At 40.4% G+C, this 27990-nt stretch overlaps 2 protein-coding genes and 1 long non-coding RNA gene across 4 annotated transcripts in view; 1 reads left to right on the plus strand and 2 right to left on the minus strand.

The window, feature by feature from the left end:
* The window catches only part of LOC134673468 (uncharacterized), a 105285-nt gene that overhangs the window by 36839 nt on the left and 40456 nt on the right, over positions 1 to 27990 (minus strand). The gene's annotated exons all lie outside the window — the stretch shown is intronic.
* LOC134673434 (ribosome quality control complex subunit NEMF homolog) lies at positions 21 to 27963 on the minus strand. The gene is made up of 18 exons (XM_063531423.1): positions 27810 to 27963; positions 27412 to 27583; positions 25999 to 26201; positions 25553 to 25689; positions 25115 to 25290; positions 24251 to 24445; positions 23779 to 23961; positions 13352 to 13545; positions 12811 to 13006; positions 11497 to 11675; positions 9744 to 9915; positions 4972 to 5113; positions 3728 to 3867; positions 3215 to 3284; positions 2833 to 3038; positions 1627 to 1785; positions 929 to 1050; positions 21 to 511 (listed from the first exon to the last, which is right to left on the minus strand). The coding sequence occupies exons 1-18, from the start codon at positions 27863 to 27865 to the stop codon at positions 313 to 315; spliced, it is 2901 nt and encodes a 966-aa protein (XP_063387493.1). The 5' UTR covers positions 27866 to 27963; the 3' UTR covers positions 21 to 312.
* On the plus strand, positions 15175 to 19865 carry LOC134673279 (uncharacterized). 2 transcript variants are annotated; one of them, XM_063531243.1, is made up of 5 exons: positions 15175 to 15620; positions 16050 to 16112; positions 16194 to 16253; positions 18215 to 18311; positions 18836 to 19865. In XM_063531243.1, the coding sequence occupies exons 1-5, from the start codon at positions 15541 to 15543 to the stop codon at positions 19190 to 19192; spliced, it is 657 nt and encodes a 218-aa protein (XP_063387313.1). In that variant the 5' UTR covers positions 15175 to 15540; the 3' UTR covers positions 19193 to 19865. The 2 variants fall into 2 exon arrangements, with proteins under 2 accessions (XP_063387313.1, XP_063387314.1); XM_063531244.1 differs by lacking the exon at positions 18836 to 19865 and having other exon boundaries at positions 18215 to 18432.

Consider the following 27990-nt stretch of genomic DNA (forward strand, 5'->3'; position numbering starts at 1 on the left):
TTTTATGTTTTAAATTATACTCATTGCTGTAGCGAACTGTCACCAATGACAGATGATGATAACAATGAAACATTGTAGTAGTGGTAGTTCAGGTGCTACAGCTATTGCCTACTTTCCAGCTTGGTTTTAGACCATCTATTGCCACATTTCCGAACAGTGGCGTGAAAACTCAATAACGCCACACACATGAGACTGTAGTTACGGCTGATGGATTGAAAAACACTGTAAACCTTTCTTAAAACAAAGGTGACTGTTATAAAAGTACTAGGGCAACATGAGATTGTAAGAGTTCTGAGCTTAACGAAATTCTCTCTATTTCTTGTGCTTATGCAGCTGCGGCGCCGACAGTTTGACCTTGCCGGGGAAGTTCCTCGCGACGTTCTCCTCCTTGACCGCCTTGAGCAGGTCTCGCTCTCTCGGCGTGCAGGCCTTGTCGCGTGTGAACACCATGACGGCGGTCTTGGCCGCTTTGCCCCGCTTGCTGTTGCCTGGCGTTAGCTTCACTTTGAACCTGAAACAATGAAACGATGTTAAACTTCATATTCAACACGGCAGTGTGCTCATCCTCACACCCTGGAACTTAAATGGTCGCGCACTATGCTGTTTAAGAGGATTTTGCTCCCTCGGACGTTTTGCTGAGGTTTTTTCCAAGGAGATACAGTATGGGTAAAAATAAAATGTAAAAAGGAAGCGCATACGCATGCACGCGCAAGTCACAGACCTGCCGCCTCTAAACTCATTTTAAGTCAACTCAATGGCTCCATCTTTGAAAATATTTTAAAAAACTGAACCGACAATAAAAATCTGTAAAGCTATCAAACATGCTCACAAAATTTCATGACAATCAGTTGAGAAATGCGACCTGTAGAGGAGAACAGCCGGGCATACGAAAGCAGTTTGCCCAAGCTGATATAGAATAAAATCTTACTTGTAGTTGTGTAGAGCGGAGTAGGGCGCCACGACGGGCACGGCGAACAGCAGCTCGTCCTCGGGCACTGGACAGCCGGTCAGCTGGTCCAGTATTTCCACATCCGCGCTCTGTTGCTCCGGCTAAATCACAAATTTAATGTGTAAAAACTATGTTAATCATATTACAATACGCGACACCGCAATATAATGCAGTGCATGACAGGCTGAAATGTTGCTCATAGACAATTCACCCGTGTGTCGGTGAGATTGCCCCGAGAGAGCAAATGGTTTTCGCTGTTCTACGAATGATTGTGAAACAAGAAATTATTTATAAATTGAAATAAATGTCATATATTAAGAAAAAGTGACCAAGGCATCCAGTGCCCCAGGCTGGAATCGAACCAGCGTCCTTTGCTATCGCGGAAGCAAATTATTTCAGTTTATAAAATTTATATAGTAGTGTTTCTGCTTGAAATAAAAACAAATTAAAAATATTTTCGGAGAATAATTTAATTTGTTCTAATACTTCTTTTTTTAAGCCTATATTGTGTCCCACTGCTGGGCAAATAGTAAGAAATTATTTGCTGTTTTTGCAATCCAGTTTCGTTATTTACTTCGAAACAGGAACTATATAATGTATTATTTATGATAAAGTAATACGCTTTGTCTACTTAAGCACATTACGTGACAACATCGTTAGTTATTAAATTGTCAAACCTCGGCGTCCGCTTCAGGCTCCTCCGGCTCCTCATCCTCCGCTTCAAGGATCTGCGGAGCGGGTTGGGGTATCTTCGGTCCCTTCGTCTTGCCGGGCTTGCCGCTCTTGGCTGCCGCTTTCTTTTGGCTTTTCTTCGTGTCTTTTAGGGCGTTTGCGGACTGTAGGAAAATAACGGAAATTAAATGAGTGGTGAATGTAAGAAAGCCCGAAGATTTCAAATTTGATCGCCTAAATCGAGTTTCCCGACATCCTGCCGCACCAAGAGTTAAGTTGAATTGTCGAATGGCGACGCTTTTGAAAAGTACATTAAATTTGCATTTATTTGCGGCCATGTGGCAAAGAACACAGCCAGTTTATTAAATTTTACAAGTCGGTACAAGTTGTACCTAAGGCCTAAGGCCAAGCACATGATTGACTACCCGTCTTTTTCTAACTATGTTAACAAAAGAGGGACGGATAGTCATCTCGCCGCGAGATACTGTCGCGCCAATCATGTGCTCGCCCGGCTGAGTAAAACATTTGACTAATCTGCGTACGGTCAAGGAATTTAATTTCTGTGCCACTCTGTACCTTGTCACAGTAACAATAATATGAGATTGTTTCTTTTGACAAATTTGATTGACAAGACCCAAAGTGGCATACGGCAGTGGTGGTATTTATATTACTAACACAAATGATCCTCGATGGTCGTAAATAAAAGAATTTATTTTTGTTATTTATTATGTTATGGGAATAAAATTCCTTATGAAACTACACAACGGGACTTAATCGCGTATTTAAGTTTTAAGATTTACCTCCGACGTTTCGAGGGCGGCGTTGTCCCCGTGGTCTCGTCTCCGAGACCACGGGGACAACCAGGCAGTCTTCTCAGACTGGCTTAAGTTGACATCAACATCTTCTAGCCGCGCGAGTTTTTCGAACTACCCGCACTTGGTCTTGTTTATCAGTTTGAACGTTTTGCGCACTAGGGATGTCACTCTGTCGACACACAACACTAACGATATTTGATTTATCGACTGTCGATATTCTTTTCCGCTTACATTTACTAATGACTGGATTCCATGTGCAACGCCGCCCTCGAAACGTCGGAGGTAAATCTTAAAACTTAAATACGCGATTAAGTCCCGTTATGTAGTTTCATAATGTTAAATAATCGTGAAAGTATAAAATTCCTTGTCAGTATTTGTTGGAACATGTCACGGCACCTGCAGTATGCTCATCCTTAGCGCGCGATCCTCCTCATCCTGATCCTTGTATTTCTCCTTAATCTTCTTGAGCTTGCTGCGCTGCCCGCGCTTCATGCCTGGCTCCTTCTTTTCTTCCTTTTTATCTTCTTTCTTCTGCTGTTCTTTGTTACTCTTTTTACCAGTCTTCTTTGGTAGGGACGGGAATGAAAGGGGCTTGTCGTCACCTGGTAAGAAAAATTTAATTGTGTCGTTTTCTGACAAAGGGTTCTACATACATTAAGGCGATACGTCATATAAATGTAATCTTCTTTTTGGCAAAAACTTTCATGAGCTCTGTATTCACGATTAATAGATAACATACCTATAAATCTGTTAAATAGGACATTGATAAGATACTCACTGTTGTTTGATACTTCTGATATGGTCCGTGTTTTGGACTGCATTATAACTTCTCCTGTTCCGTGGTCGACCTGTAGTAAAAAAGAAAATAATGTACTTAAGACGAGTGGCTATGTGAGCTGCATACCTAGCAAATCCGCCGCCGCCATTAAAAAAAATCCAAAAACCGAATCGACAAAAAAATCTATATAATTATCGAATCAGCCGGCCTAGCCAAGGTTACAAGCATTGCGCTACGACAACGAAACGCTTTGTGTCTCTCTATCACTCTTCCACATTAGTGCAACAGTGACAGTTTGGCTATGCTACCAGATTTTTAGAGAATCGGTTGAGAAATGCGAACTGTAGTGCCCAAGCTGAAATGGAAATCTTCGCGTCTCATTGGTCATTTATGAAGTTTTTTTTAATCAAAGATGGCCACTTTCGTCTGCATTTAAAAAGGACATAAAAAGTCATTATATTATGTGCATTGATTTAAATTCCATCCGGTATGCTTTCTAGTTTTTTTATTTACCTTGATATGCGTGTCAGGGAAGGCTTCATCGTCGCTTTCGGTATCCTCTTCAATATCGTCTAAGGCGGGCTTATCGCTTGGCGGCTCTTTCTCGCAGCTCTCCTCTTTCTCTTGCGATTTATCCTCTTCATCTGATCCGTCTATAAAAATATTGAGTATCAATCAAATTGAATTGTTTTGATCACTACTTTGTCTATGAAAATACGTGAAGTCTTCTGACACCGTGTTCCCTTGAAGATGATTTAAAGTTACTACGGCCATAGTAGCTTTTCCTTATCATTCTACGTAGACGAAGTCGCAGGCAGAAGCTAGTAAAGGATAAAGGTACTTTACCATCCTACCGGCTGTGCCAGTAATCTGATTAGATAGACCTTTAACGGACATAAGGGTCTCTAAAATTAGGCAATATTGAACCCTATGGCTTTGAAATAAAGCTCATAATCATTGTGGGAAATATATTCCCTCTGCTTTAAGTTACTGAAAGATACAGTTACACAGATACAGGTTACAGTAATCTAATAGATATCTTTACTGAACCTTACCATCATCTGAGACTGCAATATCCTCATCCCCCTTGTCTATCGTCAAAGCCGTGGTGGCTCCGACACGCATCCATACGCGGCGTCCGATTCATCCTGCCGACTGCGCCAGTAATCTAAAAGATATCTTTACTGAACCTTACCATCATCTGACACTGCAATCTCCTCATCCCCCTCGTCTGTCGTCAAAGCCGTGGTGGCTCCGACACGCATCTATACGCGGCGTCCGATTCATCCTGCGGACGGCGCCAGTAATCTAAAAGATATCTTTACTGAACCTTACCATCATCTGACACTGCAATCTCCTCATCCCCCTCGTCTGTCGTCAAAGCCGTGGTGGCTCCGACACGCATCTATACGCGGCGTCCGATTCATCCAGCCGACTGCGCCAGTAATCTAAAAGATATCTTTACTGAACCTTACCATCATCAGAGACTGCAATCTCTTCGTCCCCCTCGTCTGTCGTCAAAACCGTGGTGGCTTCCGACACGCATCTATACGCGGCGTCCGATTCATCCTGCCGACTGCGCCAGTAATCTAAAAGATATCTTTACTGAACCTTACCATCATCAGAGACTGCAAACTCCTCGTCCCCCTTGTCTGTCGTCAAAGCCGTGGTGCCTTCCGACACGCATCTATACGCGGCGTCCGATTCATCCTGCCGACTGCGCCAGTAATCTAAAAGATATATTTACTGAATATTACCATCATCTGAGACTGCAATCTCCTCGTCCCCCTCGTCTGTCGTCAAAGCCGTGGTGGCTTCCGACGCGATAGACGAGGCGTCGTCCTCAGGCACTGTCGATTTACGCTCGCCCTTGTGCCGTTCTATGCAGCTGTCTTCTAACTGTATATGAAAAGTGGGTAATTAGAATTTGAGTTAATGTAGTCGAAAAGGAGTTTTAGGAAAGATAGAAGCGGATGGGTAGACGCGGCTTTTTCAAAAATTGGTTATAAGATGGGACGTTTGAGATAAAAAAGGGGGCACAGGATGTACAGGGTAATTCGGGAAATTGGGAATATTGGGACGAATGTCTCCGTAGACCACCTAGGAGTTAAGCCATCAGTCGTAAATGCTTAAAACGTCGCGGTCGAATCTGGCCTCTAGTACTAGAGACTTTGACCAATTTCTCTTTATTTAATTAACCCTTTACCAGGTTAACAGTTCAAAAATGACAATCGAATGTCAGTCTTACTGATCGAAAATAGAACATATTTTTGAAGTGCCGTATGTGGGAAATATATTTCCATATCATTCAGCCTGGTAAAGAGATAATATGTTGATTCTCAAATGATTTTTACACTTATATTAGGTTCGCCTAACTTACGTTTAACGGCGACATGATGCACTCATTTTCAACGTTAGTACCTTAATCTAACTTACATTACTAAGGTTAATACATAATGCTACCATATGAACACAGTATAAGGTGTCTTTATATAATATTTACCTATCCTATTTATTTAATCATGCGTTGTACCTAATCGCAACTTCTTAAGGCGCGGTGTGTAGTAAAATGCGCTTTTTTGTAAACATATTTACAGACTTTTACAAGGACTTCATGCTTTATTTTCTAGTATGTATAACTTTAGTCCTTGAACTACGTTATTGCTTGTCAGAAACACAACGGCTCATTATTTTCTCGATAGAATCTTAAGTTGAAAACATGCTTAAAGCTGTCTTTTGATCCATATTTTAGAAGTACTACGACGAAAATGGATATGAAAATTACCTCATTCGATAGCTTTTAAGTAAATCTTCGTTATTGCTGGTCCTTTTATCGATACGTTAATCTTTTCATTCATAATTTTATGAATTCAACTTTTGCCTACTAAATTACACACCCTACGCGGCAATACCTTGCGCCCATTCCCCGCGCCAGTACGCCCGTGGCCACTGCCAGCGTCGGACCTATGCTAGTTTAGTGGACGTTTCATAAAATGGGTAATCACTGTATAAATATGCAAATAATGTTATACACACAATGTTTTTCAACATACTTACGAAGAAAAGCAAAATAATTCTTAATTACTGTGACATTTCAGACATTCGCCCATCATATTGTCATTTTATAACAAGTTGGGAAGCAAAGGCACACACCCATCTAACCAATCCGGAATTCAGTCACGATTGATAAATTGTGTAAACATATTTTATTAAAGGCTATTAAATTAATCAAATTTAATCATTTTTAAACATATGTGTACGGATTTCAAATACATATGTGTGAGTGTTTAGTGTATGGTTACCACCATCATTTCACCGCTTTTAGTTTCCGAGTTACCTACATGCGTTTTAAGGGAAGTGGTCGAAAAATGCCTAAAATGGTTTTCTGTTTAATATTGGGTAAGGTAGATTGCATGTAGCGGAGATGAGAATATTGAGATGGATGTGTGGCGTGACGAGAATGGATAGGATTAGGAATGAATATATAAGAGGAAGCCTGAAAGTTGCACCCATAACAGAAAAAGTAAGGGCAAATCGCCTAGCGTGGTACGGGCATGTGATGCGGAGGGATGAAAGTCATGTGACGAGAAAGGTATTACGAATGAATGTGGAGGGAAGTACGAGGAAAGGAAAACCGAGGAAAAGGTGGACGGTCTGTGTGAGAGATGATATGAAACGAATGCAAGTGAATGATGAAATGACGGGCGACAGAGAGGTGTGGAAGAGAAAGACATGCTGCGCCGACCCCAAGTGAATGGGACAAGGGCAAGAGAATGATGAATGATGATTGGGTAAGGTAGAAGTACTAGTGCTCGACGCTGCACTAGTATTCGACATGGGTATAGTGTGTAGCTTTCAAATAGAACTCGACGGCTAATCCTTTTGTTAAGTAAAACCGCTAATGCCACGTGCTACAACCTTCTTCTTTCCCCTGCCCTTATCCCACCACCTGCATAAAAAATACGTACTTCAGTTACTGAATGCCGGCGAGTCGAACGCTACAGAACCAGTCTAAAATGTGTCATCGAGATGCGTAACAAAGGCGCGTTATCGGAGAGCGCACCTACACTGGTTTTTTAGCGTTGGCTTAGCCCGCGCTCAGGTGCCAAATAAAATAATTAAGACCCTTTTTTGCAGTGAAGTAGCACGTGCGGTTTTACTTAACAATAGACAATAGGATTAGCCGTTGAGCTCTATTTGAAAGCTACACACTATACTTTATGTCAAAGTAATATAGGTTAAATTTGAACGGCGACGATCTTTCTGTATTCAAATTTAATTCTTGTCACTTTGACATAAAGTGCCCGTGTCGAATACTAGTGCAGCGTTGAGCACTGGTACTTCTACCTTATTTCCGCCAAGTCCGTACCGTGCTTTATGGAAATTTATTCCAAAAAATGCTGTTTTTAAAGCAAGCATACGACCCGCATTCACCATAGCCTATGGACGCCTGCAGCTACGGGGATGTGACACATCATGCAAATGTTGATTGATTTTATATAAAATAAAAGTCCTAATATATAAAATAAGCTTTCATAAGTAATAGTTACTGATTTTTAAAAAGCGCTATTCAATTAAAAGACATGTCAAGATCGCTTACCTTCTTTCAAGTACTTTCTAATGCTAAAAAAACGAACTACAGTATTCTTCCTTATTTTCAATACCTACTTGCCCGAAATTGACTTCTAGAATTAGACCAAGTCTACGACGATTTTGATTGCACACGCAGTGCAAGTGTTAATCATAATTTCATAAAGGTTTGTCGTTCAAAATAACACTTGCACTGCGTGTGCAATCAAAATCGTTGCAGAATTTTCTTGGTCTAACTCTATTATATTTTTAAGGTAAGTAAGTAGGTACTAATTTCTGCCTCATAATAATTGGGTATAATTTGATTAGTTTCTTAGTTTGTCGGGGTATACTCTCATACTGTATACATATAATTTCATTAAGTACTCATTAAAATACGAATTTGCTAATAAACCTTATTCGATATTAATTGCCGGAAAAAATCCCGGAACTGACAAATCAGAATATTCAGAATACCGATGGCGCCAGACAGGGACTGAAAAGGTACCGTTAAAAACGGTTTTGACCGGTCTTTTTAAAGGTACCCGACCGTTAAAAGTAGCATTTCGGTACCAATATCAATCGGTACCCGTATCCAAACAAGCTTCCGTTCAAACGGTACCGTTAAATAAAAGTACCTTTAGGTGTTTTTTTATAGGTACCCGACCGTTAAACTAGCATTCCATATTGATATCAATACTTTAGGTATCCAAATAAGCTTTAGCCCAAACGGTACCGTTAAATGTAGGCTTCCGTCCAAACGGTACCCTTAAATAAAAAAAACTTATAGCCTTTGATCTGATACCTCAATTCAAAGCGGTCACTCGCGACAGCGGGAGGTAACACGTGTTTCTCCCTCTCACTTTTCACTAGGTACACGGATCCCAATGTGATTGTTTGTGAATTATATTGTCATCATCATCATCATCATCATCATTGACATAAAAGTCATCATGGGTGTCGTTTTATAGGTTTCAGGGAGTGCAGAATTCAAAAATGATGACAATTTTGGAATCCAAGATGTCTGACGTGCACTTTGACATAAAAGTCATCATGGGTGTCGTTTTGTAGGTTTCAGGGAGTGCAGAATTCAAAAATGATGACAATTTTGGAATCCAAGATGTCTGACGTGCACTTTGACATAAAAGTCATCATGTGTGTCGTTTTATAGGTTTTAGGGTGTGCAGAATTCAAAAATGATGACTCGGCACTCCTATGTCGAAGTACACGGCAGACATGTTGGATTCCAAAACAGTTATCATCTTCTAAGTCCGCAGTCCTGAAAAGCTATAAAACAACAAAGACCTTATTACAAAAGGCATAAGGTCCTTTACCTACTGAAGACCGTTAGCGTTAACGGTACCGTTTGAATTTTATTTATTCGGGTACCGTTACTATTTGATACCCTTTCAATTGATACCTTTATATTAGATACTGGTATTTTGCCGTTTTATTTGGGTACCCTTACTGTTGGATACCTATTCTATTGATACCTTTTTTTTTAGGTACTGCTATTTTGCCGTTTGATTCGGGTACCGTTTCCGTTGGATACCTATTCAATTGATACCTTTATTTTAAGTACTAGTATTTTGCAGTTTTATTTGGATACCATTACTGTTGGATACCTACTCAATTGATACCTTTATTTTAGGTTACCGGTCTTTTGCGGTTTTTCAGTCCTTGGCGCCAGAATAAGGACGTAGACGTGCTGCGCGAGAATGGTGCGGCGGGGCGCGCGGGGCGCCCGCCCGCCTGTTCTACCACTCGTCTGCTTCACCCCCTCGGAAACGTAAAACTCCAGTATAAGAGCGCCTTAATATCCTAATTTTTCATTTAAATATGTTTCTACTACCGCATTCGTCTTCAATAATTGATAAACTGTTAAATATTCGCGGTGTGATATTTGATTGTCGGTGAAAAATTAAGGCACACTTCTTAGGCTAAATAGAAAGAACCTTACCCTAAACAGGAAGCTGAAGCCCAGCTGCAGGTGCTGCGGCAGCAGGTAGTTCTTCTTGCCGCGGATCATGAAGGAGCCGGTGGTGAGGTACTCGCCGGTGGGCGCGGACTTGGACACTTGGTGCGCGTGCACCCACCACGCGCTAGTGAGGACTTTAGCTTCCCACGCCACACTGGAAAACAACATTTTTAGGGTTCCGTACCCAAAGGGTAAAACGGGACCCTATTACTAAGACTCTGCTGTCCGTCCGTCCGTCTGTCACCAGGCTGTAACCAGCACAGCAGCAGCAGCAGGCTGTGTGTGTGTGTGTGTGTCTCACGAACCGTAATAGCTAGACAGTTGAAATTTTCACAGACGATGTATTTCTATATATTTTTATAATATGTATGTTAGTTTTAAGGTATTTATGTATGGGCCACTAGTTGCCTGAAATAAAGATTTTCATTCATTCATTTCTGTTGCCGCTATAACAACAAATACTAAAAACAGAATAAAATAAAGATTTAAGTGGGGCTCCCATACAACAAACGTCAAACGTGATTTTTGACCGAAGTTAAGCAACGTCGGGCGGGGTCAGTACTTGGATAGGTGACCGTTTTTTTTTTGCCTTTTTTTGCATTATGGTACGGAACCCTTCGTGCGCGTGTCCAACTCGCACTTGCCCGATTTTTTGGGGATGCAATAGGGACCTGACTTGACGTCTGGCTTTTGACACCCTTCAGGGCATCAGCTAACGGTCTTTCCACCTCGACACAATTGGCTGTCATTTTTTTTAAACTGACAAAGTTTTAATCAACATTGCTTACGTGTTTGAGTGGCTGTGGCTGCCGTTCGTAAATCCACCAATGGAGCAGTAGCTGACGTCCACGAGGGTTCATCACACATTACAAGTTCCCTAGTTATGGCTGGGGTTTCTTTTGGTCATGGAAATCTGTTCCTGTCGCGGGATGTAACCTCGAAATCAGACTCAATCGGATAAATCCAGCTTATCCATAGGCCTGAGTTACACTTGTAAGTTTTACTTACGTAAGTAGGGACACGGCTATACTACAGAATGAGAGATGAATGTCGTTATCTCATTCTAACAAATAGCTTTGTCCCTACTTACGTAAGTAAAACTTACAAGTGTAACTGAGGCCTTAGTATTAGTTCATTACTCTGAGAAAGACGTCTTCATGAAATCAACTTCTTTGTCTTCGTCGAAACATTGTCAGCACGATGCAGACTTCGCCTTTACCCGTAAAGCGCCATCTAGCGAACGATTGAGTAAACTATACCTGTAGGCTACAGCAGCGTTTTCGGCGGCACGGGCCCGCCCGGGTTCTTGATGATGATCGAGGAGGGTCCGGCAACATCAATTTTTAACTACATATCTCTGGACTGGAACGCGGTATAAAATAAAAATCATCCTTACTACTTATGGGTTCTACGTCGACACATCGTTAGCGCGATGCAGACATAACCTCTACCCGTACAGCGACATCTAGCGACCAATTGCGTAAGCTTTACCTATAGGCTACAGCAGCTTGGCCCAGCATTTTCGGCGGCACGGCACGGGCCCGCCCGGGTTCTTGATGATGATGGAGGACGCTCCGGCAACATCCATTTTAATTACATATCACTGGACTGGACTGGAACGCGGTATAAAATAAAAACCATCCTCACTACTTATGGGTCGAAACATCGTTAGCGCGATGCAGACTTCGCCTTTACCCGTACAGCGACATCTAGCGATGAATTGAGTAAAGTATACCTATAGGCTACAGCAGCTTGGCCCGCTTCGCCCAGCGTTTTCGGCGGCACGGGCCCGCCCGGGTTCTTGATGATGATGGAGGAGGCTCCGGACACGTCCGCGTGCACGTACACGTCGCTGGAGCGCATGTAGCGCTTCACGAGGAGCTCGTTCTGCTGCTGGTCCCGCCCACCGATCACCTGGAGAATAAAAGGGGTTTATATTTACTCACATTATAGACGACTAACGCGAATTTTATTCAATTACCTTGATTTACCACCACCAACCACGACCACATGATTTAGGGGTCATCCATTAATTACGTCACACGAATTTCTAGGTTTTTTGACCCCTCCCCCCTCCTTGTCACATTTGGTCACATTTGGCAAACCCCTCCCCCCTAGTGTGACGTCACATTTTTTCTACGAAATCGCCAAATCGAATTAAGTAAGTACCTAAGTATTATTAATATTTTATCAAAATACTTTTGACGATATAAATATTAGTAATTTTATAACCCAAAACTGCTTAGGAAAGAAAATTAAACGAATAAAAACGATTATCGTTTTAAAAACTTGTTACATATTTAAATGTACATCGAATAAAATAATTTAAATAAATTTTCGGTTACTGATGAAGTTAAAGTGACGTCACAAAGTTTGTGTCTCCCCCCTCCCCCATGTCACAATATGTCACATTTTCTTGACCCCCTCCCTCCCCCTAAACGTGTGATGTAATTAATGGATGACCCCTTACGACCAGTGAAACCTGTGCCGATACGTCGGTAAATCAAGGTAATTTAATAAAATTCGCGTTCGACCCGTCTATAATGTGAGTTAATATGTGTTCAAAACGCGAAAGTTTAAAATATTATAATAAAAGGGGTTGTTGACACATGTTGAATTTTATAACTTAATCTAGTTCAATGGATAGAAAATGAGAAAGTTAAAAAAATAAAGTTTTTCAAACTATATCGTGTTATATATCAAATGAAAGAGCTCATCTTGAGAATTACAAATATATCGTCGGTTGACAAGCAAAAGTAACTAACACTATTGAAATTATTGGACAATAAACCGTGTTACATGTGTAATAAAGTGCATTGTTACTTTAATTTTTTGATAGTACTTAGTGACTTTTGCTTGTCACCCGAAGATATTTTATTTATAATTTTAAAATACATAGGTTAGTACTTATTTAAGAAAATAGCTAAAAAACGACCGAATTTTGAAAAAAATACAAGCAGCCAAGCGTGAGTCGGTCTTAATAATGTACGGAACCCTTGAACCGCGAGTCTGACTCGCACTTGGCCGGTTTTTTTTAATGATAACTTACTAAGTAGTTATCAGATGATATGAACCAGAAGAACTTCTCAAACCAGTAGGTCCTCCTGGCTTTACTGATGGAGCTGATGGTCTGAGCCTCCTTCAAGGTCTGTTTGGTCTTCCGCTCGGCGCTCTTGAGGGCTTTGTCTGCTGACTCCAGGGTCTTTTGCTGCTTTTTTGCTGCGTTGCGTTTCATGTCGTAGTATCTGAAAAGGTATTTCAATGTTTGTGATGCTTGTAATATGGACTTTATGACTATTAAAACAGGGTAGAAATTAAATGTATAAAACCACAATTTAAGCGCAAATTAAAAATTGTTTGCTTTAAATTGATAATGAGAGACACTTTGAACCTATTTGCACCCTCTAAGGTGTAGATTCCAGCACTATACCAAAGAGAATCGAGTGTATAGAGACGGATTGTCAAACTATATTCTTGTTCTAATAGTTTTAATCGTCTGTCAAAAGATGGCAGAAAATGTACTGTAGCTTCATAATTTATCATGACAGTAACTCTCTATTTCAATTTCTCTTTGATTATACTATACTCACTTTCTAGCATTAGCAAAAGCTGTCAAAGACAGGTCGATGTCGACACACATAGGCGGGACCTCATCCTCGTACGGGTCAGAGAGGGACAGCGTTATGTGGTTGGTATTGAGCTTCAAATGTTTGATGCAGGAGGCGATCGGGTCGTCGTTTTCTTTGGCCGTCTTTACGAGGAGCGTTATGTCGTCCCAGGACATCTGTTGGGGGATAATGAACAACTATTACTCTCAAGCCCCGTCTCCATATCGCGCGGCAAACCATCGAACATTGGCTCGCGCGGCAGCCGCGCGCAATGGATACCGGGCTGGCTCGAGAGCCAACTCGATGGCTCGCGCGGCAACCGCGCGCAATGGATACCGGGCTGGCTCGAGAGCCAACTCGGTGGCTCGCGCGGCAACCGCGCGCAATGGATACCGGGCTGGCTCGAGAGCCAACTCGATGGCTCGCGCGGCAACCGCGCGCAATGGATACCGGGCTGGCTCGAGAGCCAACTCGATGGCTCGCGCGGCAGCCGCGCGCAATGGATACCGGGCTGGCTCGAGAGCAAACTCGATGGCTCGCGCGGCAGCCGCGCGCAATGGATACCGGGCTGGCTCGAGAGCCAACTCGATGGCTCGGGCGGCAGCCGCGCGCAATGGATACCGGGCTGGCTCGAGAGCAAACTCGATGGCTCGGGCGGCAGCCGCGCGCAATGGATACCGGGCTGGCTCGAGAGCCAACTCGATGGCTCGGGCGGCAGCCGCGCGCAATGGATACCGGGCTGGCTCGAGAGCCAACTCGATGGCTCGGGCGGCAGCCGCGCGCAATGGATACCGGGCTGGCTCGAGAGCCAACTCGATGGCTCGGGCGGCAGCCGCGCGCAATGGATACCGGGCTGGCTCGAGAGCCAACTCGATGGCTCGCGCGGCAGCCGCGCGCAATGGATGCCGGGCTGGCTCGAGAGCCAACTCGATGGCTCGCGCGGCAGCCGCGCGCAATTGATACCGGGCTGGCTCGAGAGCCAACTCGATGGCTCGCGAGGCAGCCGCGCGCAATGGATACCGGGCTGGCTCGAGAGCCAACTCGATGGCTCGCGCGGCAGCCGCGCGCAATTGATACCGGGCTGGCTCGAGAGCCAACTCGATGGCTCGCGAGGCAGCCGCGCGCAATGGATACCGGGCTGGCTCGAGAGCCAACTCGATGGCTCGCGCGGCAGCCGCGCGCAATGGATACCGGGCTGGCTCGAGAGCCAACTCGATGGCTCGCGCGGCAGCCGCGCGCAATGGATACCGGGCTGGCTCGAGAGCCAACTCGATGGCTCGCGAGGCAGCCGCGCGCAATGGATACCGGGCTGGCTCAAGAGCCAACTCGATGGCTCGCGCGGCAGCCGCGCGCAATGGATACCGAGCTGGCTCGAGAGCCAACTCGATGGCTCGCGCGGCAGCCGCGCGCAATGGATACCGGGCTGGCTCGAGAGCCAACTCGATGGCTCGCGCGGCAGCCGCGCGCAATGGATACCGGCTGCCGCGCGAGCCATCGAGTTGGCTCTCGAGCCAGCCCGGTATCCATTGCGCGCGGCTGCCGCGCGAGCCAATGTTCGATGGTTTGCAGCGCGATATGGAGACGAGGCTTCAGACTCATTATATCAAACAATATAAGTTAAGGCCGTTCCCTGAGCCAGAAATGTAAAAATACCCCAATTATTATCCTATTTTTCTAAGAAACGTTGATATTTGTAGACGTGGGAAAAATATATATAATTCTTGATTATATTATCTTTAATAACACAGCTTTCGATACACGATTCATAACACTTCGCTCGATACAATTAATTTATTCCCAAAGTAACCTCCAATTCGAATTTATACTCCAACTTTACTTGTTTCTTTACTATGTGACACTATGAAACAAAAAAAGGAGAAAAATCAATCATAACTATAACAATAATTTGACAGCTTTAGAAAAACGATAATTAGAGGCAATATTTTTAAAATAAATAAACATCAACTAATTCTATCGTAATAAAATATTGACTTCGGCCTGCATGCTCTATCTCCGTCCGTCTTTCGAAATGAGACAGTGATGGCTGAGCGCTCGTGCCAGACGGACCTGTACTACGTGTCCCCAAAACAAATATAAGATTTACTTATAAAAACTGTGCTGTGTTGTGTGTCCTAGTGATATACCGTGTGCACCAAAACCTTTAAGTTATAATGGGTAACAAGCAATTGAATAAAAAGAAAACATCTCGAAAAAGACAACTCGGAAGATTCCAACAAACAATGGAACTAACGTAAGTAAAAATGTATATTTATTACACAGTGAAATAAGTAATTATTACTTAATTTAATATATACTCGATCGTACTAATTAGTAATCCATATAACTTAAAACATTCTAAAATTTAATAATCGCTCCATCTACCGGTTAAACATTGTCATCAATTCATCATCTAAATAGCTTAAAAGGATATTGCGATTCGCGACGTTTACACCACGCGGCACTAGCGCCGCACACGGCAAAGACAGAAAACATTGCCGTCTATGTTTCCGTGAGTCGTAGTTACGCGGTTGCGGTGTAGTGGGCCTTCCTATAAATACGAGCACACAGTGATACACGTAACGCACACAATTAGACGCATAAAGCGTTCTTTTAGCAATCCATCCACTATCAGCTCGTGATTTGTCATGCGTCTAAACTTTTTACTTTTTTGTCTTTCTAGGAAAAGAAGAAAATTGGATAATTTCACAGCCGAACATGATACTACATCTTTAGACTACATCGAGTGAGTATAATTATTTGACTTGTGCTTTTTAGCCCTACCTACGTAACACAATACACTACTACAATTTATCTTTATTTACAGACTGCAAAATATGGAAATGGAATCTCCGATTTCATCAACCACTGACATTCAAAGTAACGAGTAAGTTCTAATTCTAATTGTGGCATTATCTATGAAAAGGGACCTTATTGTCTTTGGCGCTTACGACGCACATGTCGCGCGGCGTGGTATTTATATCAGAACATCGTTGATAATGGCGGAAGCGCCATCGACAATAAGGTCCCTTTTCATAGATAACGTCGCATATGTAGGTACCTATGTCGCGCGTAACTTCGTGCGTTGCGATAAATACCTACCTACTCACAGCGGCGGCGTACGAAAAGACCTTAGTTAGATTTAGATACCTACTGTTTTCCTATCAGTGCAGATGCTTATATCTTTTTATGCTTTGAATTGATATTCTCAATTATTTGGACATATTTTGTACTTATTTTCCTAGATGGCTATTAGTACTACCTACTTAGCAAATGTTCGCCGAAAACTAAATAAAATGTCGCCAATCAATAATATCGTACGAGATACATTGCCCTCATCAGTTATTTGATATTCTACAAGAGGTACTTAATTTAAAAAAACCGGCCAAGTGCAAGTTGGACTCGCACACGCAGGGTTCCGTACCATTATGCAAAAAACGGCAAAAATCACGTTCGTTGTATAACTATTTATTTTATTCTGTTTTTAGTATTTGTTGTTATAGCGGCGATAGAAATTCAATCATCTGTGAAAATTTAAACTGTCTAGCTACCACGGTTCATGAGATACAGCCTGATGACAGACGGACAGACGGACGGACGGACAGCGAAGTCTTAGTAAAAGGGTCCCGTTTTTACCCTTTGGGTACGGAACCCTAAAAATGTACACTGATAGAATGTAATAGGGTTCCCTGAGTAAGTCCCGGAAATTAAAATCCCGGGATTTACCGATTGTCCGTACTTTCGTTATTCTTTTACGTATTTTTTAATGAACTGATAGTTATTTTATATTATACCTACCCTACACAATAGTAAATGATTTCCTTTTCTTGAGCGTGTTGACCGATTTTTTATTTTAATAAAACTAATAATCTTGGGCAATTATTTCCATTTTCAATTTCTCATTTACCTGTGATAGAGCATTTTTAGGGTTCTGTAGCCAAATGGCAAAAAACGGAACCCTTAAGGATTCGTCATGTCTGTCTGTCTGCGTTTCGCGGGTCCATGATCAATTTATGAAATAGTAATGGACTAATTAGGGGTCATCCATTAATTACGTCACACGAATTTCTAGGTTTTTTGACCCCTCCCCCCCCTCCTTGTCACACTTGGTCACATTTAGCAAACCCCTCCCCCCTAGTGTGACGTCACATTTTTTCTACGAAATCGCCAAAACGAATTAAGTAAGTACTTAGGTACTTATTATTATTAATATTTTATCAAAATATTTTTGACGATATAAATATTAGTAGTTTTATAACCCAAAACTGCTTAGGAAAGAAAATTAAACGAATAAAAACGATTATCGTTTTAAAAACTTTATATTTAAATGTACAGCGAATAAAATAATTTAAATAATTTTTCGGTTACTGATGAAGTTAAAGTGACGTCACAAAGTTTGTGCCTCCCCCATGTCACAATATGTCACATTTTCTTGACCCCCTCCCTCTACACGTGTGATGTAATTAATGGATGACTCCTTAAATTGAGTGATGTTGTAAAGAAATGACTGGCTGCTACAATTCTTCGACCGACAGATTTTTCCGGATGCTTAATGAGAGGCAAAATGTGGCTGTTATTGTTCATCATCACTTGATGATAAAAATTAGTACGAAAAATAGGAAATTCACGAGTGGCGATAAATTAAAACACGACCGAAGGGAGTGTTTTAATTTGACATGAGTTGCGTATTACCTATTATCACATGTATCGTACAACGTTTTACAGTACATATAGCCCTTTAAATATTTGACATAGTTACGTAATGTGTGTGTGCATTATCGCACTAGTGCGGTAAAGTCCATATGTGCTGTAAAACATCATACATTTATTTAATTTTGGTTTTGACAGTGAGGCGACCGGCTCAAACATTTTGAACCCACGCATTGCACAGGTGGATGACACTTATCGGGTTACTAGTCTATTAGAGGAAGAAGATACCCATGAGGTAGGTGATTCATGCTAATTATGCTTATTGATTGTATGCAGAGAACAATTTTACCTTTTGTACTAACTACCTAGCTAGAATAACATTGTTTCAACTTCGTGTGCCAGAATTCCATCGTAAATTGATTTAAACTTTCACGATTATTAAACATCATCAAACTGCACAACGGGACTTAATCGCGTATTTAAGTTTTAAGATTTTTTTAGGTTTTAAGGTTTTTAGATTTGTAGGTTTTTGTAAATCTTAAAACTTAAATACGCGATTAAGTCCCGTTGTGCAGTTTGATGATGTAAATTGATTTATCACACGATTCGTAGTCTATTATACAGGGTCTTATTTCTATTTCTCTCGTTGGTTCTTTACCACCACCGGTGCTTTATATGAACATTCGACGTTAAATATATGTATACATTTTTCACCTTATTAGAAAGGAGTAAGGTGCAATAGGTACATATCTTTGACGTCGACTGTACATGATGTGACAAATTGTAAATGCTAACACATACAATATATTTTATTTTCAGTTACAAATATTGTTCAATGTGGAAGAAGAGCTTCCTGACAAAACCGTCGGTCGAAGAATTGTCGCAGTTAGTTACCATTCGATTCGATTCCTCAGATTTTATCCAATAAAAGATTGTATGGAAACTATATACATAAACGCAATATTTCACCTGCAATTTTCTTGTTTTGTTCATACTTCAAGATGGACTCTTTGTGACCTTGACGTCACGGTCACATATCGTTTTGTTCGGGTCGTTTCGCGAGTGAAGTACGACTGTCGGACTTTGACTATCATTTCTGATTTTTATATTCCTTTAATGCAATGGATCCCAATCCCATATAGACTTTTGATCCTAAAGACAAACCTGATCGATTGATACCATAAATGAAAATTAGTCATCTAGCCTATTATCGATAAGTATATATGTTTTTCTTCATCAAATTATCAATAATTTTCAGTTTTTAGATTGTTCCCTCTATAAACTCCTAATAGTCTACCTTGGTGCCAAATTTAAAATTTCTAGGTCAGCTGGAAGTGGGTTAGGTTTTTGATCTATTAGTCAGTCAGTCACAAAAATGCCGGTTTTAAAACGTTAATTTATGAATAACTGTTTGAGCTACGTTTACGAAATTGTTGTGAAGTTGTTTGTTTAACCCTCGTGCCTTGAAACCCTCGCAAAGCTCAAGATTCCATTTTCGGTATTGAGAAGGACCAATATCGAAATATCCGGATCCCGGGATTTATTATTCGTTGTTAGGTTGAAACTTGGTTAGGGCATGCAATATCGGATCATTCTCAATCCCGGGATTGATTTCCGATATTGCATGTTAATCCCGGGATTTCAATATTAATACCGGTATTTTGATATTAATTCGGATTTTTGCGATATACGAGAAAAAAAGCTAATATATTTGACAATAGAGTAGATCCGAGTACCTATTTGATATAATTTCAATTTGAGGCCTCTACACGTTCCTGAGAAAAAAGGTCTTGAGTCTTGAGTGATTCCACGAACCTATGGAACCCTGTAAAATGAATAAATTTGATTTACAGTCATATGGTGCTATTTTACAGCACTAGTGCGACAATTAGCAATTACGTGACTATTATTACACAATTATCTCTAGTTTTTGCTCGTATTTAGTATACAACTAACTAATTATTCGTATAAAATTATTTATCGTATCTTAAAAAAAACACTCGTATAGTTTCATAATAAGCTATTTTATTTTGTTGGCATTGTCAAACCCATTGACTATTTTTGTTTTGCTTTAATATATGGTCAGCCGTAAAAGTATTAGCGTCAGCAATGGATTTATATAATGTATTTCTTTAAAAAACATGATATTTCATGCTAAGTAACAGAAAACAGTCAAATATTGTACCGGAAATATTAGTCCCGAAAATCCCGAAAGTACCGGGAATTTAATTTTGAAATCCCGGTTCTTTGCTTGGCTCTAAATCCCGGCAATTCCCGGTACTTTCGGTACCGGTATTTCCCGGAAGCAAACCCTAGTATGTAGGTACTGTAAAACGTTGTACGATACATGTACATATACAGTAGCACCATATTGTAATAGTACCTACATTACGCAAATAGGTAATTCGCAACTCGTGTCGATTCAAAACACTCCCTTCGGTCGTGTTCGAATTTATCGCCACTCGTTTCGAATTTCCTATTTGCGTAATGTAGGTACTATTACAATATGGTGCTACTTTACCGCATTAGTGCGATAATTAGCACATTACGTAACAATGTCGAAAATTTAAAGGGCCATATTATGTACTGTAAAACGTTGTACGATACATGTGCGAATTACCTATTTTTTCGCACTTGTATCGGTATGCCCTAACTTTTTAGGGTTCCGTACCCAAAGGGTAAAACGGGACCCTATTACTAAGACTTCGCTGTCCGTCCGTCCGTCCGTCTGTCACCAGGCTGTATCTCACGAACCGTGATAGCTAGATAGTTGAAATTTTCACAGATGATGTATTTCTGTTGCCGCTATAACAACAAATACTAAAAACAGGATAAAATAAAGATTTAAATGGGGCTCCCATACAACAAACGTGATTTTTCACCAAAGTTAAGCAACGTCGGGAGGGGTCAGTACTTGGATGGGTGACCGTTTTTTTTTTGCTTTTTTTGTTTTTTTTTTTGCATTATGGTACGGAACCCTTCGTGCGCGAGTCCGACTCGCACTTGCCCGGTTTTTTTTAATAAATATCGATGACATACCTGCACAGTATACGTAATAAATAATGATATTATAGAAAACTTGCAGTCATTAATTTGTTTAAATATAAACTGTATTTACCCTTATAATTAAATATTATTGAAATAAGAGTTGACTTCATTAAAATGAATATTTAATTTACACTATGTTTCATTTATTTTTCCATTTTAACTTTAACGCCATCTATGAGATGCAGCATGCTTTTTCAGTATTTTGTAATACGTTTTACAAATCAGTGTCCTGTTAGTTCATTTAAGTCTCTACTTCTTGCGTGGCGCTGTTGTATCGTCATTGTATCTAGGGGCGGGACGGGTGGCGTGAGGGGACGCTCGATTGTAGATTTCATTTGGGTACGGGAACGGCCTTAAGGTGGTTCGCTTTTCATACAAAATTCAATCAAATCTCATTAAGTAACTACACAGTATTAGTACACAAATATTTCCGCATTTATCTTCTTTCGAATATTCGTTTGCGCGAAATTAACAGGAAAACAATGTTTCATACAGAAATCATGCAAAAATCATAGTTAACTTTTCATCAATTTTACGTATGTGTGTGTCACAAATGTCGTGTACAGATACATTTGCGACGTTGCCATACCATTTCCGACGTTGCCGGGCTGACCACGGCTCGAATTTGGAGTGCCGTCATGTTTAGTGCAATTTTGTTGACACTGATATTTGACAGGTAGTTAATTGACCTAAGCGAGAAGTTCGTCAGCTTAGCTAAGAACTATCATGGCGTGTTATGCAAACAGTCGCTTTTTTGCTTGCAAGCGGAAGATTCCCGGTTCGATCCCCAGTCATTGTATGCTGGAACATAACTTTTTGTATTTTTGTTACACCTACATTTCGTATTGTTTTTTATTTTTATTTAATTTTTCTTATTATCATAAATCGATTATTAAGTATAGGCTACACGTATTCTTTAATTTTTACAAAGATAATTAGAAATTATACTCTTCCTAATCTCTCTGATTTTTACAATCAGGACATCCTCACTGCAATAAAAACCGGGCAAGTGCGAGTCGGACTCGCGCACGAAGGGTTCCGTGCCATAATGCAAAAAAAAAACAAAAAAAGCAAAAAAAAAAACGGTCACCCATCCAAGTACTGACCACTCCCGACGTTGCTTAACTTTGGTCAAAAATCACGTTTGTTGTATCACGGGAGCCCCATTCAAATCTTTATTTTATTCTGTTTTTAGTATTTGTTGTTATAGCGGCAACAGAAATACATCATCTGTGAAAATTTCAACTGTCTAGCTATTACGGTTCGTGAGATACAGCCTGGTGACAGACAGACGGACGGACGGACGGCCGGACAGCGAAGTCTTAGTAATAGGGTCCCGTTTTACCCTTTGGGTACGAAACCCTAAAAAGAAGTGTATAAAATTTCCTGTGGTTAAAAATAATGGATTTTGTCTATAAATGAAAAACACAATTATTACTATAGTTTGTTTTTTTTAGCATTAGAAATAAGGTAAACAATCTTGACGTGTCTTTTAATTGAAAAACACATTTTAAAAATAAGTTACGGCAAATATGTAACAATTATAAATCTAATACGATCATTTATATTCTTCTGCTTTCATAAGTAATCGTTTTTGATTTTGAAAAACCTGATAACACTGAGTATGTGGGGGAAGCGCTGCTGGCCTAGCAGAAAGCAATTCGGAGGTCGCGGGTTCTAACCCCGGCTCGTACCAATGATTTTTCGAACTTTTGTACGAAATAGCATTTGATACCTACCTATTTATACACCGATACCTATTTTTCGGTGAAAGAAAACAATGTGAGGAAACCGGACTAATCCAAATAAGTTTACTCTCTGGGTTGGAAGGTCAGGGCAGTCGCTTTCGTAAAAACTAGTGCGCATGCCAATTCTGGGATTAGTTGCCAAGCGGAGATTGAATATCTGGGAGACCGACCAAAGCTTACAAAACATAAAAACTCAAAAATGCGCGTTTTCTCATAGACCTAGCTAAGAGATCAAACCCCTTATAGCAAATTTCATCGAAATCGTTAGAGCCGTTTCTGATACCATCCAAATATATAAATAAAAAATTATATATCTAATAATTGCTCGTTTAAAGGTAAGATAACACAAAGGAGAAACAAAAAGAAATTACCTACTCGCACCAGTCTTGAACCCCAATCCTCTTGCACGTATTTCCACGAACATACCGTTACGCTATTGCAACATACTTACGTTGTGTGAAATTGTCTACTACAAGGATCACGGAAACACTGTTTGCATGTGTGAGTAATAGTAGGAAAAAGCGTGACAGCAACACTCCGTCAAATTAAAAAGGTGGTTTTTGCACAATGAAGTATTCAATGTTTTATTTAATAGTTCAATATTTACTTAAAGAGTGCGCGAAACATACTTTTAAGTATACAAATACCAAGACCATTTCACAAAAAAATAAAATCTGAAATTTTGCAGAAGTGGTGCCATCTAGCGAGAGTTCAGTTTTGAGTAACCTAGGCGAACCACCTTAATGATGGCAGATCGCGACGCGAGGAATTAGAAAAATAATTTAAGTCTATAAATTTACTCAATAAGAAATTCGATTGCCATGCAATATCGCCATCACAGTGCGGCAGGGGACTTTGATTTATAAGGTGTACTGATGGTTCACGTTCTGTATCGTTGTTTGGTTTTTTAACCGATTATATGAATATTTTTACCATAAAATACAATTTTAAGATTCCAATTCTCACCTGGTTGGCGATGGCGGCTTGTATAGCAAGCCTCGCTTGTTCGACAAGCGGCTCGTTCCTTGAAATAAGTTCAGCAGCTTGCCGGTCAGTGACTTGAAGTTCTTCCAACTCGTTCACTCGTTTCTCGTGGTCTTTCCGTACGTTCTGGAGTTTCTTCATGGCTTCTCGCTCTACTTGAATAGTCTGAAAGGAGACAGGAGTATTAGGGAGGTGTCAAAATATATTTCTTTGTTGTCTAGTTCGTTACGTTTGTATTATGGTTAGATAACGATATCGAAGAGTCAGAATCTGATTTGAATTTGATACCGCCAGATTTACGGTAATATATTTCAATCAAGCTTTTTAAAGGGTTTATTTACTTTTATATCCTAGATGGGCATTTCTATTCAAAGTTGTACCTCTAATTTTTGTGTTAGATTTGAGAATTTTCATATTATTTCTACTCTAAATCACACGGGAAGGGAGTATTTACCTTTAAGTCAATCTTCTGTCCCTCCAGCGCCGAATAGAACTCGTCCACGGCTCTGTCAAAAGTGTCATACTCCGTGTAGGGCTGCGCTTTGTGCTGCGCGTATAGCATCGGATGGAACTCCACGTTGGTGAGGAAAAAGGCATCCTCGCCTGGCTGGGGCTGAGGTCGTTCCTCTTTCTTCTGAGTGATGTAGCCCTGGTACAAAAGAAACAAATATCACAATAGGTATGTTTTTCTGCATTGTTAGGGCGTTCGCGCGTTGCGACCAAGATCGTAGATATCCGTTGGATACTCGCACAAACACGGGTGTGCTATAGATTCATGGAATATTAACCAGATATAAACGTGTTTTGCCTGATATGGTGATGATGAAATTTTTAAAATACACGCAGTTTCGTTGATACGTGTCTTTGTACTGGAAATCCTATAAGAGATATAAAAGTGTTTTGCCTGATATGATGATGATGACATTCTTAAAATTCACGCGGTTTCATTGATACGCGTATTTGTACTGGAAATCCTATAAGATGTTGGTCAAATAACAGTTTTACCACCTTTACCTTACCACTTCCGGTCCGCGGTCCAAATCAACTATTCAGCCTTTTTCACGATTTCTACCAGCTTGTCCAAATCTCGTTCTACATTCTACATTCAAAACTTCCTAAAGTCTATGCTATAGCAATTCCAGCCATAACACAAGTGAAATAAGGTTCCTTTTGCCACTTCCCGTCTGGATGTCGCCATCAGCTCCTGATCCTTCTTCACAGCTTCTACCAGCTTGTCCAAATCTCGTTCTACATTAAAGCCCTTCCCAAAGTTTATGCCATAGCAAATCCAACCATAACATAAGTGAAATAAGGTTACCTTTGCCACTTCTTGCCTGGCAATTGCCATTAATTCCTCAGCCTTCTTCACAGCTTCTACCAGCTTGTCCAAATCCCGTTCTACAGAGAAACCCTTTCCAGGTTCCGTGGTGATCTTCATGTTGCCCGTCAGGCCACACTCCAGGAGGACATGATCTATAATCGCTGGACCATATTCTGTGGTAATAAAATATAGATAGAATCAGACAATGATCCTTTTGTTCTTTTATTTTAGGGCCCCCCCACATCTGGCGTCTTTCGAGCGTCGGCGTCTACAATTCTATGGCCGCTGCTCGACGCAACGTCGACGCAGCGTCGACGTCATTTTCCATAGCGCTGACCAGACGCCGACAGACGCCGACGCTCGAACGGCGCTAGATGTGGGGGGGCCCTTAATGCTGTAAGTTTTAATGATAAGAGGTAGTCAAGGTCAACTTACCTAGGTTAGGGTTGAGTATTTTCTTGAGATTGTCTCCGGGTTTGCTATTGGCTAGTATTTTCTTCAGGCCCTCTGCATCTGGAGGATCAAAGTTAGACTTTGCTCTGTCTAGGGGATATTTTTCTTTTACTGCAAATCTGTAAAATGAACAAACTAAATTAATTACTACTAACTTTTGACAAAGTTATTCACCAGTCACTACAATTTATTGGAAAAAGGCTACACTTAATTTAATAGTAGTATTTGGTAGTATCAAAGAGAAAATGTAATAAGCTTAATACCTACAAATACACAGGACTAAAAAATGTGTCAAATATTTCTAAGCAAAAATTTGTTTTGGTTATTTATACTTGAATTTACATCATCGTTTTGAAGTACAAGCAATATGAAGTGATAGAGCTAACATAAAACATTTAGCTAAATTACTTAAATAATGTTCTACTAACCTAACTTTGTCCCCCTCCACATGGGGCCGCAGCACATTGAGTATCGTCCACTCATAGTCCGTCAGCACTATGTTACCCCTGTCATACAGCTCCAGTATGACATGATAGGCTGCCTCCCCGCTCCCAAACTGCAGGTCTATGATCCGGTCTATGCCGAGCTGAGTGAGCTTCTCTAGGCGCTTATTCTTCAAATGTTTGCGGAGCTGGAAAATAATTTGAAAGTTTGTAATTGGTTTGGTTTTTTGTAGGTAAGTATATTTTATAGTTTGTATTTTTATTTTATTTCTAGTTTTAACTTTAGTTTTAATATTGTATCCTTTAATGGGAATAAATTAAATGTTATTTTAAACATTGAAAGTTATTACTGGAGATACGAATCAAAACTAAAAACTACCAACAATATTAAGCATAAAGGTAGCCTTATTACTAAGTTGCGTTCATACTCCCCTTTGTATATTTAATTTAAACAAATCATTGAAATGAAAGATTAGTTCAGCATTTATAATTATGACTATCTATATTATAGATATGGGACTTTTTTTTATGTGAAGATATCTTATAAGAGTTTCTGGGCGAGCTCGCTCCATCGTAGGCCACGTCTACGCCTCGGCTAGTCTGTGGCCATGAGTAAGCCCATTCATAATAAAAAAAAAAAAATAGAGATGAAACTGTAATAATAAGATGTACACAATAAGGCCAGGTTAATTGTTGTTATCATGTTATCAATCTATCTCTAAAAGCCCAGTAGGATATTGCAATTGCACCACAATATGTCATGGAAACAGTCTATTAAAAAACCGGGCAAGTGCGAGTCGGACTCGCGCACGAAGGGTTCCGTACCATAAAAAAAAAAAACGGAAAAAAAATCCAAAAAGAAAACGGTCACCCATCCAAAGACTGGCCACGCCCGACGTTGCTTAACTTTGGTCAAAAATCACGTTTGCTGTATGGGAGCCCCACTTAAATCTTTATTTTATTCTGTTTTTAGTATTTGTTGCTATAGCGGCAACAGAAATACATCATCTGTGAAAATTTCAACTGTCTAGCTATCACGGTTCGTGAGATACAGCCTGGTGACAGACAGATGGACAGACGGACGGACGGACGGACGGACGGACAGCGAAGTCTTAGTAATAGGGTCCCGCTTTACCCTTTAGGTACGGAACCCTAAAAAGTATTTCATTCCATCAGTTCACAATTCACAATATTAAAAGTATTGTATTTAAATTGTATGCCTTGTGTATGTAGGCCTTTGCCTACAAAAGGCATACAGATATAAATTTAGATTAGATATATATATATGTTAACAACAAAATGAAATGTACTACAAAATACTTATCTGAAATAAAGGCTATTTCAATTTCAATTCAATTCAATTTAAATTGTATGTAGCACTAAATTAAAATCACTAACCTTCATAGTAAACCCCGAAGGTGCTACATTCTTCGGCCATTCAAACTGAGTTGTGTGGAACCTGTTAGCCGACTCCAGCAGCAGCACAGCCTTCTCCTCGGAGCGCTGCAGCCGGATCAGGTACGACTTGTTGTCTATGTCGTACACCTGGTTTACTCGCATGCCCACCAGCCTAGGCAAAAAAAAACGTAGCCAACAATAAACTTCAAACATAAGTTTTCTAAGCAATATAATGCATTAAAATGACAGTTATAAGAAGTAAAAGTAGCCTGAAATGTGTATATATTGTAACTACTGTTAATACTTGAGATAATAGTTAAGTATTTCATTGAAATTGCAGCAGAGTATTGTTTTATTGGAAAGGTAAATTATGTTTTGTAAAGAAGAAGATAACTTACTTCTGTAGCTCGGTGACCATGCATATTATATCGTAGGTATTAAAACGAGTCTTCATCTTGAAGACAAGGTATTTTCTATATCACTTATTTAACAAAATCTGCGTTTTTTTTTGCAAAATTTTCAGCACAACACGTACACCATCAACGCATGTAGTTGTCAGCTGTCACTTGACGTTGACGC

The sequence above is a fragment of the Cydia fagiglandana genome, chromosome 18 (assembly GCF_963556715.1).
Source record: "Cydia fagiglandana chromosome 18, ilCydFagi1.1, whole genome shotgun sequence".
Lineage (NCBI taxonomy): Eukaryota > Metazoa > Arthropoda > Insecta > Lepidoptera > Tortricidae > Cydia > Cydia fagiglandana.